This window comes from Pleurodeles waltl, chromosome 3_1 (genome assembly GCF_031143425.1).
Source record: "Pleurodeles waltl isolate 20211129_DDA chromosome 3_1, aPleWal1.hap1.20221129, whole genome shotgun sequence".
Taxonomy (NCBI): domain Eukaryota; kingdom Metazoa; phylum Chordata; class Amphibia; order Caudata; family Salamandridae; genus Pleurodeles; species Pleurodeles waltl.
Window position 1 is genome coordinate 1458863368 of NC_090440.1, and position 18887 is coordinate 1458882254.

General features: G+C 39.2%; 1 protein-coding gene across 1 annotated transcript in view; it reads right to left on the minus strand.

Moving 5' to 3' along the window:
- The window catches only part of LOC138285298 (ficolin-3-like), a 165527-nt gene that overhangs the window by 97101 nt on the left and 49539 nt on the right, over positions 1–18887 (minus strand). Inside the window, exon 4 of the mRNA XM_069225041.1 lies at positions 8831–8869. Within this exon, the coding sequence (XP_069081142.1) occupies positions 8831–8869 (39 nt within the window). The remainder of the gene's footprint in view (positions 1–8830; positions 8870–18887) is intronic.

Below are 18887 nucleotides of genomic sequence, written 5' to 3' on the forward strand. Positions count from 1 at the left end.
GGTTTCCATTTGGTAGGCGTTCACAGAAAGAAAAAGGAATATATCACAGCTTAAATAAAATTGGCAGCATCGTGAAAACTTGGAGCTTTATGTGATGAAAGGATTTGAGACCAGTTTGTGCTGCATTGTAAATCAGACACATTGAGGGAGGAGCTACAGCTAAAAGCAAAATCACCTCTTTGTGATGCCACTGTTACTGCAAAACTTGTTGAACACATGTTAAGTTGTGTGGATGAGTTGAAAAAGAAGGTAAGCTGAAGGATGTTGTGATAGGAGGGAGTGAAGCAAAAAAAAACACCCCAGGTCTTAGGGCATATAAGTAATTCCAGGGAATGTCAGGCATTGAAAGCCATGCGCAATAGGTATTGGTGTAAATTGTGCAGAAGTCCAGCCAAGTACCAAGATGGTGTCAAGGTTGTAAGTGAGGAGGTAGTGTTACAAGTGGATATAAAATCTGTGAGTGATCCCATCGGCAAAGTACAGATAGAAGGCATGGAACTTCTGGCTATGTTTGGCTTGTCTTCACTCATACTCATTCCCTTGAATACATTGTATAAGAAGTAATTTGAAGGACTGAAGAAGTTGAGAAGAATTGATAGGTGGTTATGGTGGTAAATAGATAAAGATGTTTTTTTTAAAAAGTTTTAATTGAACAAAAGTGGTAATTCTCATTAAAAACACTTGTATATTTTGCAATCAAGGGTTAAAGGATCCTTTTGTGGTCCCAACAGAAAGAGTTGGTGTGTACTTTGACCCAAATTTCTCTGGTAGGCATCACATTTCCACAGTGTTTGTGAATTTACCAATTTCAATGGAGTTTATTTGACACTGAGGCCCATATTTATACTTTTTTAGCACTGCATTTGCGTGATTTTTGCCGCAAAAGTGGCGCAAACCTACAAAATACCATTGTATTTTGTAGGTTTGTGCCACTTTTGCATCAAAAAATGACACAAATGCGGCGCTAACTTGTCAGTTAGATTTATTATAATATAGATATGGATATATAATTATATATAATTTAATATAGAAACAATTTTTTTGTCCTCGATATTCTTGACACACTATTTTGTCCATGCAGTATTTTAGACTTAATATTGTGTCCAAGCACCATAGCAGCATGTTCAGCAGTGTTACATTTCCTTTGAGAAACAGACACCCTTAAAGTAAGGTAAATCCAAAATCCCATGAGAGCAGGTCTACTCAGTGCTTGGTGCTGACGATTTCTTTGTGCATGGAAGAACTTATCAAAACAGTTACGAACACCAGAGAGAACACATTTTGAGTAATTTCCAAATGGATCATCACACAGAGGTCCAGACACTAATGGATATTTTTTTGCCTTTAATGTTAAAGTTTATATCTACAAGGAACCCATAATCTCTGAGAAAAGGATAGTTCTGAGGTTAAATTAGAGCTTCATGGATGTAGGGCATCCTCCCAAAAATGAGAGCTGATTCATCTACCAACTTTGTGTTTTCTCTGCCACATTTTGAGGCAAGGGGAACCTCTGCAAGGTCTGTTGGGGATCTGCTTTTACTGAGCAGTCAATGGGTCAGCAGGTCACAGTAGTGACCAAAGTGCTGACATCAGATCACATAGTTGACCCCACAGTCACCAACAATATTTAAGGCACTTGAACCTCCTTTGAAAGGTTGTTTGTGAAATACAAAAGTAAATGCTGAATGCTGAATGGGTGAACAAACATGGCACCCACTTGGCATTCAGCTCTGCCACAAGTGCATCAGCAGCACTGATGGGTGTATTTCAGAGAGATCTCTGCCAGGCAGGTGGGATCTCTCAATACAGAGGACAGTCTTCTACCACAGCATAGACATTAGGGCCTTCACTGACCTGGAGGGTTGTGGTTCTACACTAAGGTCCTAATGGCCTTATTATTTTCCTACAAATATTTGTCATTTAAGTGTGTGCGTGTTGGAACTGCCCAAGGCTGAATGAATAAGTGTGAACATTTATGGAATTATGTTTTTACTGACAAGCCACTGCTTAAACAAATTACTGCCTACATCCACTAGCTGGGGGGAAGGGGCGTGCCAATCTTCACTAGGGAACTTTTAACAATACAATGAACTTGTCCCATACCATTTTCCACCAAGAGGTTGCCCCCTCCCTCTAAACATATTGACAATTGGCCCATCAAGGGAGGGAGGAAGTTTCTGGTATGTCAAATCACACTGTGTGTGCCCAAGAACCACACTACATGCTCCAGTTAGTGATCTTATATACAACTGTCCTATGGGATATTCTGCAGGACTCTAAGATATCTAGGGAAGGCTACCTCCCTAAATTATTCTGAAAGGAAATCTAAACATGTGGCCCAGAGATCTCTGGTGTGCCTACTTTTTGTTCTAGCACCCTGGGGATCTCTGTCATGCCAAAGTCATCTTAGAATCTGTATATCCAGTATATGTGCTCTGGTAGTCTATCCCTACCCCAAAATGTGGTAATGGCCTGCTTAACAGCCCACAGAGCAAACTTCATCAGCTTCCCCTTTACAGGGAGCGTGTATATCTAGACCCCTCGAATTATGCAGAACAGAAGGCCAAATTATGCAGCCGGGTTAAGTAAATTATGCAGTAAAGAAAGTCAAATTATGCAGCATAATGCGGCACATTTTGTAATAGTGTTACATCATTATTTCACCATTTTTAAATTTGGTAACACTGTATGGACGTTGATTGCACCTCAGTAGTACCACTTTAACACATAAATATTGAAATAAGCAACAGAAAGGTGACCAGTCCAGCTTTGCAAAGGGCCTTCCACTGTACAGTAACCTGTGTTGCTGCATTTATAATAATTTTTGACCCATTTAAACTAGAAACAATTCTTTTGTTAAAATCTGCAAGTTAAGCAGCAGACGATGGATTATTTAGCAAAAAAAAAAAAATCTATAATCATTCGAAAATTGCTGCAGCCGCACAATTGCACAATTACAGTGGCCCTGGGGATATCTGTATATTTGATAGACTTAACATCACAGATGTAGGCAGTCTTGGTTTATTGGTCTCAAAAACAATATTTATATAATTTAGAACCTCTTCTTAATAAAATTTAAAAGTAACTGCAACAGCGTTCCAGCTCCTCCACATGTCCAACTGAGTTCTGATCTCAATGTATCCCATTCATGCACTTTTGCTGGGTATGGTAGCAGTACATAAACACCTTTCCCACTGCCTCTGTTGCCCTTTTGGTTATGGTGCAAACTCTATGGCCTATTTCCCCCATTCTTTCTCCATTAGAGTTCTGCCTATTTCTGCTTGCCACCTTTTCTGACCAGCATCTCCTCTGACTCTAGTAAGTGTTGAAGGAGTTTGTATATGTTTGCAAGGAGGTGTATGTTCATCCTCATTTATTTTCAACCAGTTTTCCAATAGTGTTAGGGCGTGACTAGCACATGATACCCAGTGCCGGACTTCAACATAATCGTCTTCCAATCTCCATGAGGTTATACTCCTTCTTGAACTGTCCAAATATTTTGATTGCTGCCATGTCATAATTATGTCCATCCCTTACACACCCTTTAATACTCCAGTTGTCAAATGCCTCCTCCGCCAAAGCTGGGGAGAAGTCCAGGTTACCTAATATTGGGATGAGCAGTGAGGAGAATGTGTTAATACTCCTTCTCACTGCCTCTTATGTTGCCCAGATCACTGCAGGGGAGACCCCATGCTCTACACTTCTTTGTCAGCAACGAGTGCCTGCAATCATCTGGGCTATGAAGCACCAAAGCTTCTCAGACTTCCTCATCCTACCACAAATTGCACTTGGGCTTCTTGATAGTATTTTGCAATGTTCAGGAGATACAATATAAGGTGATATACCTAATCAGTCTGTTCCTCTTCCCACTGAAATAAAAATCCTCTATTGCCCCTTGTCATTTTTTGACTGTTTGTTATGGTGCTTGTAATGGAAGCATCTGAAATAAGATCAGGATCTTGCCTAGAACGGGACCCTGGGTAGTACTTTAATTTTTACTGTCTTTAACCTGCCCTGCCAAGAAAGTCTGCTCATGTGCCATTACTGCATGTTGTGTTGCATGGTCTGCAGTAGACTAGTATAGTTAGCATGTATCATCGTACCTACCAAAGTTGCAAGCCTGGCCCCCAAGCAGGTGATGAGTTTGAACTTTTCCAGTATCTTGCACATGTGAAGTGAACAAGATGTAAAGTAAAATTAGATACAGTGGAACAAATATTCGTTATAAAGTCACTAAATTCTCCAATAGTGTCCTCAATTCCTATGTCTGTCCAAAAAGAGGGCACATAAATGTTGTGTCCTCCTTGTGTTGAAACCAAATAAAGCAATTTGTTTTCAAAGTGCAGTTCTTCAAAGAAAAGGTCGGCACTGGATGAAGACAAACATGAGATATATAGGGGGTGATTATGACCTTGGCGGACGGCCTCCAAATGACCGCACCGCGGTCAAAAGACCGCGGCGGCCATTCAGACATTTCCTCTGGGCCGGCGGGCGCTCTCCAAAAGAGCGCCCGCCGGCCCAGAGGAAATGCCCCTGCAACGAGGACGCCGGCTCAGAATTGAGCCGGCGTAGTTGCAGGGGTGCGACGGGTGCAGTTTGCACCCGTCGCGTATTTCAGTGTCTGCATTGCTGACACTGAAATACACAGTGGGGCCCTCTTACGGGGGCCCCTGCAGTGCCCATGCCACCCCCCGCCAGGAACAGGATGGCGGTAGGGGGTGTCAGAATCCCCATGGCGGCAGAGCGCGCTCCGCCGCCATGGAGGATTCCCCCGAGCAGCGGGAAGTCGGCGGGAGACCGCCGACTTTCCGCTTCTGACCGCGGCTGAACTGCCGCGGTTAGAATGCTCGTGGGAGCACCGCCAGCCTGTTGGCGGTGCTCCCGTGGTCGGTGGCCCTGGCGGCCACAGGCCGCCAGGGTCAGAATGACCCCCATAGTCTCCATACAGTGAATCTGTTGAAAACGAGAGAACTGAACATGAAACAATGAAAGAGGGTTGAGCCTCAGAATGCTAAATAAAGAGAGATGGAAGAGTCACAAACCAACTAGCACTGGCAATGCTAATAGTTCTGGCCTATGAATTAAAGTGTTATTTGTCTCATTGACGAGCTTAGGCACGCAATAAGTCATCATACATGCACTCTGTCACTCATATTTGCCCTCACTCATGCATCAATCTTCCATCCAATATCTCGTTCTAGCTTTCACCCTCAGACATACTCACAATAAAACATGCACAAACACATCATATGCAAGATAAATTAAAAGACAAGTAAAGTATGCTGCCATCACAATATAGCAGCCAGTGTCTGTCTTGCAGTGGTATTGTAGTACATAGTTTATCATTGGTCAAAGCTCCAGCACAGCCGCCACATTTAGAACCAACTTGTTGGCCATCTAGGAATGATGAAACCATGATATACTACAGACAACAGCATTGCATAATTTTCACTTGGTTTAGAGGAAGTGGCCGCTGAGGATGCAGTGCACTGTAGAAGAAATGAGCAGCAAAAAAGCAGCCCTTTAGTACTGCCTGGGGAGCTGTGGTATCCTCTTCAGAAAAATAAAGAGGAAAATAAATAAAGGGGAACTATAAAAGGAAGGCTGTAACAGTGCTAAAACATTCAGCTCGGAAAGGTCTATTGGCTTTGACATGTGTGCTCCATAAAATATAAATCAGACTTACTGTCTTTGTCATTATCTTTCATAATAAATAGATCAGACCAATGGCATTAGAAAAATATTTTCCAAATGAACAATCATGTCTATGTTGAATATCAAGGGTGTGTCACCAACACCAATTCAAGCCTACTGTACTGAGCTTACATTTTCCCACAAGGCAATCAAGAGGCATACAATTATATACAATTACAAAAGTAGACAAAATTATATTTGGCAAAGCAATCTACTATCTCTCCTATGACAGTCTAACATGGATTCTCACAGAGCAACTCTTCTATACCCAAAGCTTGTCAAATGGGGTAACCAGCACCAAACCTGTACCTACTATGGTAATCTTTTAGATTCAATAAAACAAAATGCCGATCCTTAGCCTTTAATATAGAGTAGTAACAATCCACAATTAAATACCTATTAACTTTAACATTTGCTATTCACAGTCAATATGTCATTCCTATTGCCTTTAGAGTAACCTTTCAAAATACACAATCAGCCCAATATCCTTTATCATTGGCATATCATCATAACCAACTCAGACCTACTGTGTTGGGCATTATCCTTACCACAAGGCAACCATTAGGTATACTGTAAATACATTACAAACATTTATTCGATTACAGTTGTCAAAACGATATCAAAATCCTTCCCTATTGGGCTTAATATAGATTGTCCTAGTGCAAATCTTCTATTCCCATGGTTTGTTTCTGTGGGTCACCAACACTAACACCTTTGCCTACTACGGTGGTTTGTGAGCTTCTGTGTAAAGGCTAATGCACAGTGTTATAACAATCAACCTATTGCCTATGAGACATGTTTTTCTGCAATAAGTTAGGCCTATTTCCTTTGTGATAACTTTTCATTCTAAAGAGATCACACATACGTAATCTGCCGTATGTATCCAAATGAGCAGATAAAGCTTGACACTATAACCAACAGAGGCCCTGTTAAAGGGAGCATAAACCAGCAACCATCATGCATACAGTTATAAAATTACAAACCTGTACAAAATTCCAGTTAGCAAAAAACTATACATCCCCTCTCAATAGAGCTTATCAAGAATTGTCACTGTGAAAATCTTCTACTTCTAAGATTTGATGGGGTGGGTGACCAATACCCAAACCCTTGCTTACTTTGGTAATCTGTGAAATCACATGTAACAAATTATCTGTCTACATTTGTAACATACTGCGATAACAATCCATCCTTAGAGACCTATTAGCTTTAAGAATGCTTTTCACAATAAATAAGCCAGGCCTTTTGCCTTTGCCATAGTGTTTCATACAAAACAGACAGGACCTAAGGCATTTGGGAAAACATTTCCAGTGCACCAATCAGGCCCACAGCTATTATTGTTGGCTTGTTACCATCACCAATTCAGACTTACTGTAATGAGTGGAATCTTTCCTACAAGACAACAATCAGGCATACAATCTTAACATTGCAAATGTATAAAAAATGCAGTTAGCAAAGTACCATACTATCTCTCCAAAGAGGCCTAACAAGTTATATCACTTTACAAATCTTCTAACCCCAAGGTGCGTCAGAGGAGGTATCCAACAACAAAACCATGACCTACGAAAACAATCTGTGAGCTTCCTTATAATAAGATACTTGTCTGTAGGCTTTCATAAAATCCATCCTTAAATGCCTATTGGCATTAATGCATCCTTTTCACAATAAGTTAGGACAGGCCTCCTCGTTTTGCAAAACAATTCACAAAATAAATATAAAAATCTATAGAATCTGGCATAACTTTCTGCAATGAAACAATAAAGCCGGTTGTCTTTGAAATTGTCTTGACAACGTAACCAACATAGGCCCATCCATGTGCACATAAACCCATTTTAATAGGGCCAAGCAAGAATTATCACAGTAAAACCTCCAAGGGTTTATTAAAGTGGATGGCCAGAGCCAACTCCTTGTATACTGTGGTAATCTGTGAGATAATATGCAACAAAATACCTGTCTATTGCCTGTCACACAATATGCTAATAACCCACTGTTAACAATTGTTTTTCACAATAAATAAGCTAGGTCTACTGCCTTTGTCATAACCTTTCAGAATAACAGATGAGACCTATGGTATCAGACATATCCTTTTTCCAGTGCACCAATTAGACCTATAGCTTGTCATCCTAAGCAATACAGGCCTACTGTATTCTCACAAGGCAACCACCAGGCACACAGCCGTAGAATTCCAGATGGTTAAGATGGTTAAGCAAAGTAACATTTCTACTAAGAGGACCACACAAGGATTCTCCCAGATCAAATCCATATGAAGGGTTTGTTACGGGGGTAACCAATCCAAAACATTTACCTACTTCAGTAGTCTGTGGGATCCCATGTAACAAAATACTCTCTGCAGGCTTTCGTGCAGAGCAGGGCTGGCTCTAGGGTGGTATGACCAGTGTAGCCGTACCTGGTGCTGAGCTTTGGGAAGCACTGGGTTTAAAAGCACTTGTTGCAGAGTTCCTTGTGCTTTCAGACGTTTTCAGGCAACAGTGAAAATACCAAGATAACTCTGTTGATTAATGCTCCTGCTGGAGAAAGATCAGAGTTTTGTCTAATGGCAGTCTAAATCATCATAAAGTGGTGAGAGGGTTAAGATGCTTGCAGCTTTAAGGTGTAGCATGCAGATCAAAGAACTCTATTTTATGTGGATAGCTCACGGTGTTACTGCTTTGGTCACAGAGATCACTTTGTTGCTTGCAGTTCAAAAGTTACAAAGCTAGTAACAAAGCTGAGTCAAGGGAGTGAATGAATTGCTGTATGAGTGCAAGGATGAGTGATATGCTATTGAGTGCCTAAACTCGCAATTGACTGAAGGGGCACTTTCAACTATTAGCCTACATCTCCAGTGCCTATTCCTATCTAGTGAACCAATTTTCGAATACCCTTCTCCTTTATATTTAGGGCGCTTTCAATCAAAGCTACTGAAAATCTGGCTTTTCACTCATAAACATCTTGTCTTCTTTGGTAGTCTTCTCTCAATTCCTAGTGCCAAGAGACTCTAACGGGTATCTGCACACTGTGTATCAATTCCTAAAATAACACTAAATATACATACAGATATATATTTGTAGTGTGGACCTAGCCTAGAGAGCTGAATCTTTCAACCAACTGTTGAAAGGTAAAAAACATAAACACTTACCTTTCTGGCACAGTATGGACGCCACGTCAGGGGAGTCACCTGAGGAGGGAACAAATGGTTTTATTCTGTGTATACTTGCCATGGCCCTCTAACAATGAAAGGCAAAAGAACTGACAATTTTAGCAGACAGTCTATATAAAAGTGCATGTGTGTGAGTGTGTGTGTGTGTGTGTGTGTGTGTGTGTGTGTGTGTGTGAATGTGCGCGCATTCATGTGCGCGTGTATATGTGTTATATTAGTAAACACCAGTGCATATGAGGATATGGGATGTTGCATTGGACGCTGAATGTGTTTGACCATTTTTTGTGTGTGCAGTAAGAGTGTCTGTGCGTTGCGTCTAAGGCTGGATGTATGTGAGTTCCAGTCTGTCTGTGTGCAGCATTGTATACATACGTGGGAATGGTGCCCTGTGTTTCTACATATGGCAACTGTTAGAAATTGGGTTTCTGATTGGCTAGAGTATGCACCTAAGCCTTGCAGAACCCATCATTCTAGTGAGGGCAAGTAAGTTACACAACAAAGATAACCTATGCTCTCCCCCCGGTAGATTGGCACAGAACAGTCAGGCTCATCTCCAGAGGTCACGTGTAAACACACTCACACCAACGACACAATAATCACACCACAAAAGAGACTTCACACAGTGCTGTATAAAAATATATGCTTCTTATATTGTAAATACATAACAGAGGTCATACATGCCATAAATAGTATGCATATCATGTTAGTCCTGAAATAGTATTCGTTTTCCTCGACAATTTAAGGTAAAAACACATATCTTACCCCGGGGTACATGTAATACCAATATAGTCAGAGGAAGTCACATAAATCACCCATTATCACCATAAGAAGATGCATCACAGAGCACTGGCACTCCTACTAGATTTCATATGGTAAATGAGGCTTCCCACTGTATGGAACAGAAACACCTGTGTACCTACGACCTATTATACGGTAATCCACAGTCTTCCTAATGTCAATGGCACATAGGGCGTAGGAGCACCTGTGCACCTATTACACTCAATATGGTAACCCACTCCCGTTCTCAGCAGCAATCCCTCATCACTCCCGGGGGCCCTCCTACAAGGTTTTATCCCAGAAGACCAGGGATCTACCAAGTGTCCCTCTAAAGTCCAACACTTTCCCATCTGTTGCTTACTTGGAGTAGGAATATTAAATCTAGCCCCTTTAAAGTCTATTACTTTCCCTATTGTTGCCTAGATTGGAGTGAGAACAATAAATTAAACCCTTCCAAAATCCATCACTTTCTCAACTGTTGTTCAGAATAAAGTGTAAATAGTAAATTATCCCATCCAAAGTCCAACATTTTCCCTACTGCTGTTCAGATTGGAGTAAGAACAGTAAATATAATCCCTTCAAATTCCAATACTTTTTCTAGTGTTGTTTATTTTGGATTGCTATTATTTTTTAAAATCGTTAATGTAATGCTTAAATTATGTATTAATTATTTAAAATATATACATTGGATTTCTATTAAGTTAACCTTTTAACTAACCTGTATGTATCTTTTAGAGGGTGGGTCTTATGATCCTTTTTAAATCACATTCACTTGTGCACTTTATGGTCAGTGGAAGGCTTGTTGCTGAAACGCATCACCATATCTTTCCAGCACTCACACTTTTCGTATGAGTTGCACTTTGAAAATTAATTCATTAAATGCAGACGTTTTTGGCTTGAAAAAGAACATATCTATCCAGCACTCACACTTTCTTAGGAATTGTACTTTGAAAATTAATTAATTAAAAGCAGACTTTTTTGGCTTGAACATACCCGGCTGTGGTGTCTTTTTCTTCAAATCTTCAAAGCCAGTTAGGAGTAAATGTTGGATAACGTGTCGGAGGGAGAAGTGAATTTGTATGTGTATATATATATATATATATATATGTGCAGCCGCATCTTGAATGAACTCTCAATTTCGTGTGAAGAATTTTGAAAGCGTGGTCCTCGCACGCATAATGGCTAGCATGGCGAGAAAAGTGCGCGTGGTAATCATCAAGGAAACTCAGGAATTTGTAGGCAGCACGCAGCACTTCGCTGAATCGCTGGGAGCCCGTTAAGCAATACGAATGAGCAGTAGGTATTTCCATGTGTTGTCCGGGGGGTCTGAGGGCACCCATGGTCAGGGAACACCATCAGCGAGTAGTCGTGGGGCTTCCCAGTTGTATGGGACAGACGGCTTTCGGTTCAATTAATGTCAGATATAATTAATAATTTGACGGTTATAAACTGGAGAATCATGTTGGAAATGACCAACTACAAGAAATGCAAAATAAATGGTTTGATGCAAATTATTGCCCCCTCCACATAAGATGGTTGCTGAATTTCACGGAATAGTGTATCCAAATATTATGAGCTTTTCACATCAGTATTGAAAAATCATAGTGGATGATACGAAAATTGGATCCTATCGATTAGGAAATACAGGTCCTCCGTGGTCAAAATTGATTGTTGATTTAACAAATATGGCGGAACGTCGAGCATAATGGGAAAGAGCAGCAGCAGAGCTGTTTGATGGAACCAGCAGCTGTGTAGTGGCAAAGACACACCACGGTGCACGTACACACACCACTGCGAGCATCATCAAAAAACTAGAGAAGGCACGCTTTTCAGAATTAAAAATGGTGGTGGGAGATGACCTCATTAACTAAATACATTGAGAATGGCAGAGTTCCACATGGCTTACGCATTCTAATCTTGCCCATATTGGGAGATACGGATGTGGATTCATTAGGAGAGTGGAGAACAAAGACATCAGAATGCTCTGCTAAACTTATGGGTACCCTTATTATTCAAGCAAAACGACACATGGATGAACAAATCAAAACCATTAAAGGCTTGATGAAAGAACTGGAAAAGGTATCCAATCAGGATGAAGTGCAGCTGCTGTTAAGCAAGATGGAAGAACGAATTACCAAACAGGAGGAGGAGATTAAAACACGTAAAGCACATAAATTCAATAGAGATAGATTGGATTATGAACATGGCAAAATCTACACTTTTGCACGTAAATATGACACTTTAAGGTTTAAAGAGAAAATGAACAATGGAAAAGAATTGGCTATCAAGCATAGCAACACTGATGTAAATTTAGATCCGGGATCTTCAGCAGATGAGGCGCCATTGAATAAACTGGATTTTCAGGGGGAGATGCAACTCATGCAATGGCTACGCCACAATCAAGCAGAAGTAGAGGACGGGGTCGTGGAGGCACAAAATGAGGCGGGCAAGGGGAAAAGACGCAAAACACAAAGACTAGACTTAGATCCTGGATGAGTGACTTACTGAATCCAATAAAATTGTCAACATTTCAAAAATCATTTTGACTAATAATCAAGAACGGATTCTTAATTTAGGGCTCAATTTTTGTCCAACTATTGATGGGGATTATGCTAAAACTCGGCTTGAAATATACAAATTTGTACGAAAATTACGTCTCATTAAATATTTTGCAGCCAAACCCCCGGTCCATGTGCCAAATAAAGTATTAAGACATGAGAGGTACTTTGAATTTATGATAAGTGACACCTCTGATCTTGTCATGATCAAGGATCTAGCCGATGACAGTGCAGGAGATCCACAGAATAGACATGCTAGTGATTACACCGATATTACAAAAATGAAAATGATGGGATTTACAATGGATTTGAACATAGCTAGTTCTCTAAAACCTTCCGTTAAGTTAAATCCTCAGTTACCTAGTGGAAACTTAATTGATACATTTCACGAACTAATAGTGGGAGATATCGATAAATTCAGGAAGGAATCTCAAATAATGAACACCAAATTCAGAAATATCACTTCTAGAGACTGGAAGGATTTGAATTCTCTTAAAGACAATCATTCTATCATTATCAAGCCATCTGATACGGGTGGTAAAATTGTCATCATGGATGTAACTGAATATACTCAGGAAGCCTATCGGCAATTAATAAATAGTGAACGCTATGAAAAGTTACAGATAAATCCCACAGTTGAATATCAAAAGATCTATCATGAGATGCTAGACAATTGGTGGACAGATCAACTGCTGGAATATGAAGAATACCAATATTTAAAAGTTGATTTTCCAAGAATGCCATGTATTTACTTTTTACCTAAAATCCACAAACATAAACATCATCCTCCTGGAAGGCCAATTGTAAGTATGAATGACTCGCTTTTGGAAAATACTTCCAGATATTTAGAGCTTTTTCTATGTCCCTATGTGGCTGAGCTGCCGTCATACTTACCAGATACTACTGATTTTGTATCCACGATTCATGACATTCCCTGGCAAGATATCTATATGCTGGTCACTATGGATGTTTCGTCGCTTTATACTTTGATTAAACATCAGTATGGCATGGAGGCATGCAGGTATTTTTTAAGAACACGGCCTATAGAATTTTTGCATATACTGAAATGCTCATGTTGATGTTGTCATTAAGTCTTACGCACAATGCTTTCCTTTTCAATAATAATGGGTGTTTTCTGCAAAAACAAGTTAGAGAAATAGGGGCTTCCTTCGCTCCCACCTATGCAAACCTGTATAAGGGATGGTGGGAAAAATAAATTGCGTGGTCTGATTCATATAACATCTATATGGAAAAGGTAGTCCTCTGGGTGCGATCCATCAATGACCTTTTCCTTATAGGGGATGACCAGATAGAAGCCCTACAAGAATACATTGATCTGCTTAATAACAATTAATTAAATATTCAATTGAAGACCTCATTTAGTAGGAACATGAATGAATTTTTGGATGTCTTGCTTGAAGTTAAAAATCATAAGTTAACAACTACAGTGTATAGTAAACCAACTGCATGTAATTCCATATTACATGGGAATAGTGGGCACCCAAAGGCATTGAAATGGAGCACACCATATAGTCAATTTCTGCGGGCTCGCAGAATTTGCTCAGATGAAACTAGCTTTGAAAAGGAAACCATGGACATGATACTAAGATTTTTGGAGAGAGGATACCCACACAAAATCTTAATTGATGGGCAACGTAGAGTAAATTGCAAAACAAGAGAGGAATTACTCTTTAAAAATTGACTTCCAAATGAAGCACTTGAAAAAAACTCTCCGTCTCGATTGTTTTTGGAATTTAATCATCAACATTCACAACTTCGAAATATTCTGCAACGTAATTGGCATATTTTATTACAAGATGAACATATTAAAAAAGACAATTGGTCAACATCTTCCAATCACGTATCGGAAGACTCAGTCATTAGGTGATCATTTGACTAAGAGCTTGTTTGTCAATAATCAGAATACGAACAAGACATTGTGGCTAACCAATAAAAGTTTGGGCTTTTGGAAATGTGACCATTGTAAGGCATGCAAATGTGCTATGAATGTACAGAGCTTTCAAACATTTGAGGGCAGGAAGTGTATGATTAGAGATTGTATTACATGTGAAACTGAATATGTGGTATATGTTTTAGAATGTGGTTGTCAGAAAAAATATGTAGGGAGTACCATTCATAAATTAAAAATCAGATTCTTGCAACATTTTAGAGCCATTAAAAATCAAGATAGAACGGATCCCCTGGCCAAACATTTTTGGGACATACATGGAGGAGATTGTAGCTCGTTGTAGTTCGTTGATCTTTTATGGTATTAGATCAATCTGAATGGGTCCCAGAATGAGTGACAGAACATCAGAATTGAGACAAATGGAATCTAAAATGATCTTATCATTGGGCTCAGAGAATCCTTGGGGACACAATCTGGATGCCAAATTATATGTGCATTTATGAAAAATTTGGGTTCTCCTACATGGGTATCAAGATACAGTGATCCACACATTTAGTTGTGACCATGTTTTGCGATCTTGACTTCTTGATGTGTGGTAGAGAGCAGTGTGTAAATAGCTCATATTAGATTAGAAGAGAAGAAATAATGAATTTTTTTTATTAACCGTATTGATAATATATTTGTAAGGCATTGTTTTATTCAAACTCATTGTTTGTAATTGTACTTGGCACTTTAGTTTAGGGGATTTGGGGTGGTCTCCTCACTGAAATTTGAAGAATAGGGGGATGATAAGTTATGAGGTGGTCCATCTGAATCGTGAGAGGAGATATTGGGTAACGATTAGTAGTCAAATGGCAGATAGAATTTGGGATCACTGTATCATTATAAAGAAGAGACATGATTGAGGAGTTTAATGGCTATGTGACTTCACATTCATTGATACAGGGAAACTGATGAAGAGACCTTATATGATATTGATTTTTCAGAATATGGATTTAAAATATTGACATCACTGTGGTTCTTTTCATCTAAATTGAGCATGTGAGAGAATATTGATGAACACGATTATCAGGTTGTGGAAGTACATAATGAACATGTCATTTTACTCTATCTCTACAAATCATCTTGCTATATGAGAATGTTATCTCCAATCTTAGAAAAAATATCTGCGTTATTGGATATATATTTAATGCATTTATATTGTTTAATTAAGCTACAGCATGTGAATGCGATTGGGAAAAATACTTTTTTCACAAAAATATTTTTTTTTTCACACCAATTTTTACTGACATGTCTGGTTGAGCTGACAATATTTGGATGATAATATCATGACATTGTGAGAAAATATATGATGCACATGTCACTTTAGCTCTCCCTCTTGTAGATATTGTCTTTTTGAACATGGAATTCTGCTTCTTATGATCGATGGATTTTTATTGCACAAGTCGTTTTTTTAATGATAATGTAATTGATATAGTTTGATGCATAGATACAATTATGTTTAGGGTTTTAATATTATAATGATAACATCTTTTATGTTATTATATATATCTTAATATCACTATTTAAATAGTATAACATTGCTGCTATGCATTCATATTATTAATATTATTATTACTAAGTGCTGACAATCTTGCTGTGCGATAATCATGAATAAGATATGTAACAATTTGAGAATAATGTTATCTGATGCCAATTACGACTGGGTATGAATAGCTGATTTAGAGAAGCCTGATGAAAGATCGACGTGTTAAAAGATGGCCGCCAGATTACTTAACATCAGTATGTAATTGACATGGAAGAGGGACCACTGTTGGTATTTTAGGACGATTGTGTGTGGTGTCAAATTGACCAGTAGAAGGCGTCAGCCAAATCGCGTAGACAATTCTGTTTTTTGGAGGGGTGAGTTGGCGATATTCGACTATGTGAATAAATCAAAGAGCACCGAACCTTGTGAGAGTTGGGTCGTTATTTGGCTCTAGAGCTGTTGACATCCTTATATATATATATGTGTAAGCTTAACAATAAAGCATGGAAGAGGGAGAATTCCTTGTCCTCAAATGAATCCAAAATAGAAATATTTGGAATTAATAAGGTTAACCATGATCACAAGTCAGCACTAAGGCCACTGATGACCTGAACTCTTGGAAATCACCCAATTACTGGAAACAATTTTAAAAAACACAGTTATACAGCCATGAACAGAGAGTGAAGCCAATGGTCTGAGGTGCAGGCTCCTGCAGCATTTTGTACTAGTGCTTGACAAACAAGCAGTTAACCTTTAATACTAGAGTGTATACTATGAACCTCAAGAAATAGCTTTTGTCTTTACATCAAATTAGAATAAGGTAGCTACTGCATACACCAACCATCAACTATGGTGTAGTTCAATGTTTGTATGTTGTATTTGCTTTGCTTTATTCTTCGTTTTCAAATCAAGTGGTTGTTCATTGCACCACATTGTACGCAAAGATTGCCAACACATGTTTCACCCAAAAAAATGATGTCCATCTCAGGAGAATGTGAAGGTACATGCTATACAAAGGAAATATTGACACATTTTTCAGGTTTAGATATCAAGCAGTTAGACACTTTTTAACTTTAGAGGATGCAAGTCTCATAACATGATTTTGATTATATCTCACAAGATCAATTTTCGCTGTACAGGATCTTTTAGGGTGGTGCCCATGTCACTTTTTGAGGCCTAGAAGATTCCTCTAATAAAATCTTAGGTGATTTGAGATACACTTAGAAGAGAACAACTCATTTGGATGTTGATTTGCTAAGAAGTTCTATATCTAAGGACTTGCCATCCCGTCTACGTAGGTTGAGCTAGTGTAAATATTTATATGTTATGGCCTACAGTTCCAGCTTAGGAAATGTGATGCATTAGTGTTCTTAAAGGTATGAGGGTGGTCAAAGTGCCTTCATGAGACAATTGCCCAAAACGCCCATTGAGGAGACCTGAAGGATGAATGCAAAAAAAAAAATTGGACAGATGGAGAACACCACCAAGGAGAATTTCAAAAGCCTCTGTGATTGCCCAGTCTAAAGATTGCCCACCCCATATCTTGTCCCATGGTTTGTCCCGAAGATTGATGAAAGTTCCAGCATCATGCCTACAAGTGACGGGAGTGTGAGTATAAATAGGGTTTTGCGCTTGCGATGCTTTCGCTTGAAGTTTGCGGTGAAGTGTGATCTTGGGAAGTGTTTTGCGGAGTCGTCGTACTCAAAGTGATTGTGACGCTTTTTGCTCAAAAATGTCTGCAGTTGTTGTTGTTGATGGGTCCACTGTGGCCTAAGATCCCAGGATAACGCACAAGCCTAGAAGTCACTTGGTTAATTTATTGTCTGCAGTGAGGTACTTGTCATGAGACATCGTTGAGAGTGCCAATAGTTTTCCTTGAATTAGTGTGTGAGTTGGTGGTTGGTATTTAGTGAATCCTAAGGGCCTAAAGAGGATCTATATCAACCAGAGTGCGGACTGCTGGTCAATTTTTACTCATTGTGTATTTGCGAAAGCTACAGTCGGAGAAGTGTAAGTCTATACAGCTTTGAAAAGTTTGAATTCCTACCTGGAGTGTGCAGAAAAGTTGTTGTTTGTTGCTCCCAATATTTTGCATTAGATGTGAGTGAGCGATTGTGTGAGAGACAATTGCAAAGTGATTGCAGCTGTTGAACGAAGTGAGGGTGACATCATATTGTGCCACGCTGGTATAGGTCGGTTAGTGTCAATCCGCGCTAGTATTGGTGGGCAGTACCATGTTGCTATTGGTTGAGAACCATGACAGCAAAGGATTGTAGGATTAAAATTATTTCCTGATTTGATTGCAAGTTGTGAAATTAATTGAATTTGACCGCAAATGAAATGTCTCAAAGCATTAAAGAGTGCGTTAAGGGGAGATGTATTTATTCTATTTAGAGCAGATATACAACACCATCAAAAGGAACGCCAGGTTATATTATATCATCCGCTAAAGGTTTTCATGCATGTCTTTGGCTTAAACAATGGTGTAAAATTACTGAGAAAGAAGGTGCTTTAGCTTTCTGCCGATACTGAACATTTAATTTGAAAATTTTAGACAATTTGAGGTGAATAATGTATGAAATTAGACTGTCTCTAAGACCTGCACAATTCGAAGCCCTCAGTATTTGGGAACTTGTTCCCTGTGAAAGAATGTCAGCTAAATATGAGAATAGGATGCAGAAAGCAATTAAGACACTATCAGAAGCTAGATGGGATGCAGAACAGAAGATGTGGAGAGCAGATATATTAGATGGAATTAGAATGTTTCCAGCTATTTCAGAGGAAGGTGACGGAAGTACAAAGCCTAAGACTCAAAAGTAACAGGCAGAAAAAGCAGGACAGACAGCAGAAGCAGAGTAAAAAGACAGTAATGTTTGACAGTGATTTGGAAGATGAGTTTATAAATCAGTTATTAATGAATCATCGAACACTGGATCATTCAGTTGAGACAGGAACGAGAGGTGAAGCAGTACAGAATGTAGTCCCGAATGTGCCAACCTCTCCAGTTGCGCAGACCCTGTATCAGATTGTTCCAGTTACACCTGTAAAATCACAGACACAAGTATCCATGGTTTATCCACCAGTTATGAAAGTTAACACAGCTCAGCCTATTCTAAGTCCAGTTGTAAATCAAATTGCCCTTGATCCTAATGTGAGTCAAATTGTGCAGACCCCTTATGTGGGGCCTGTTCAAAATTGTATACCGCACCAGTCAATACCAACGTTTAGTCCAGTTCAATCAATGCCAGATGCCAATTATTAAAA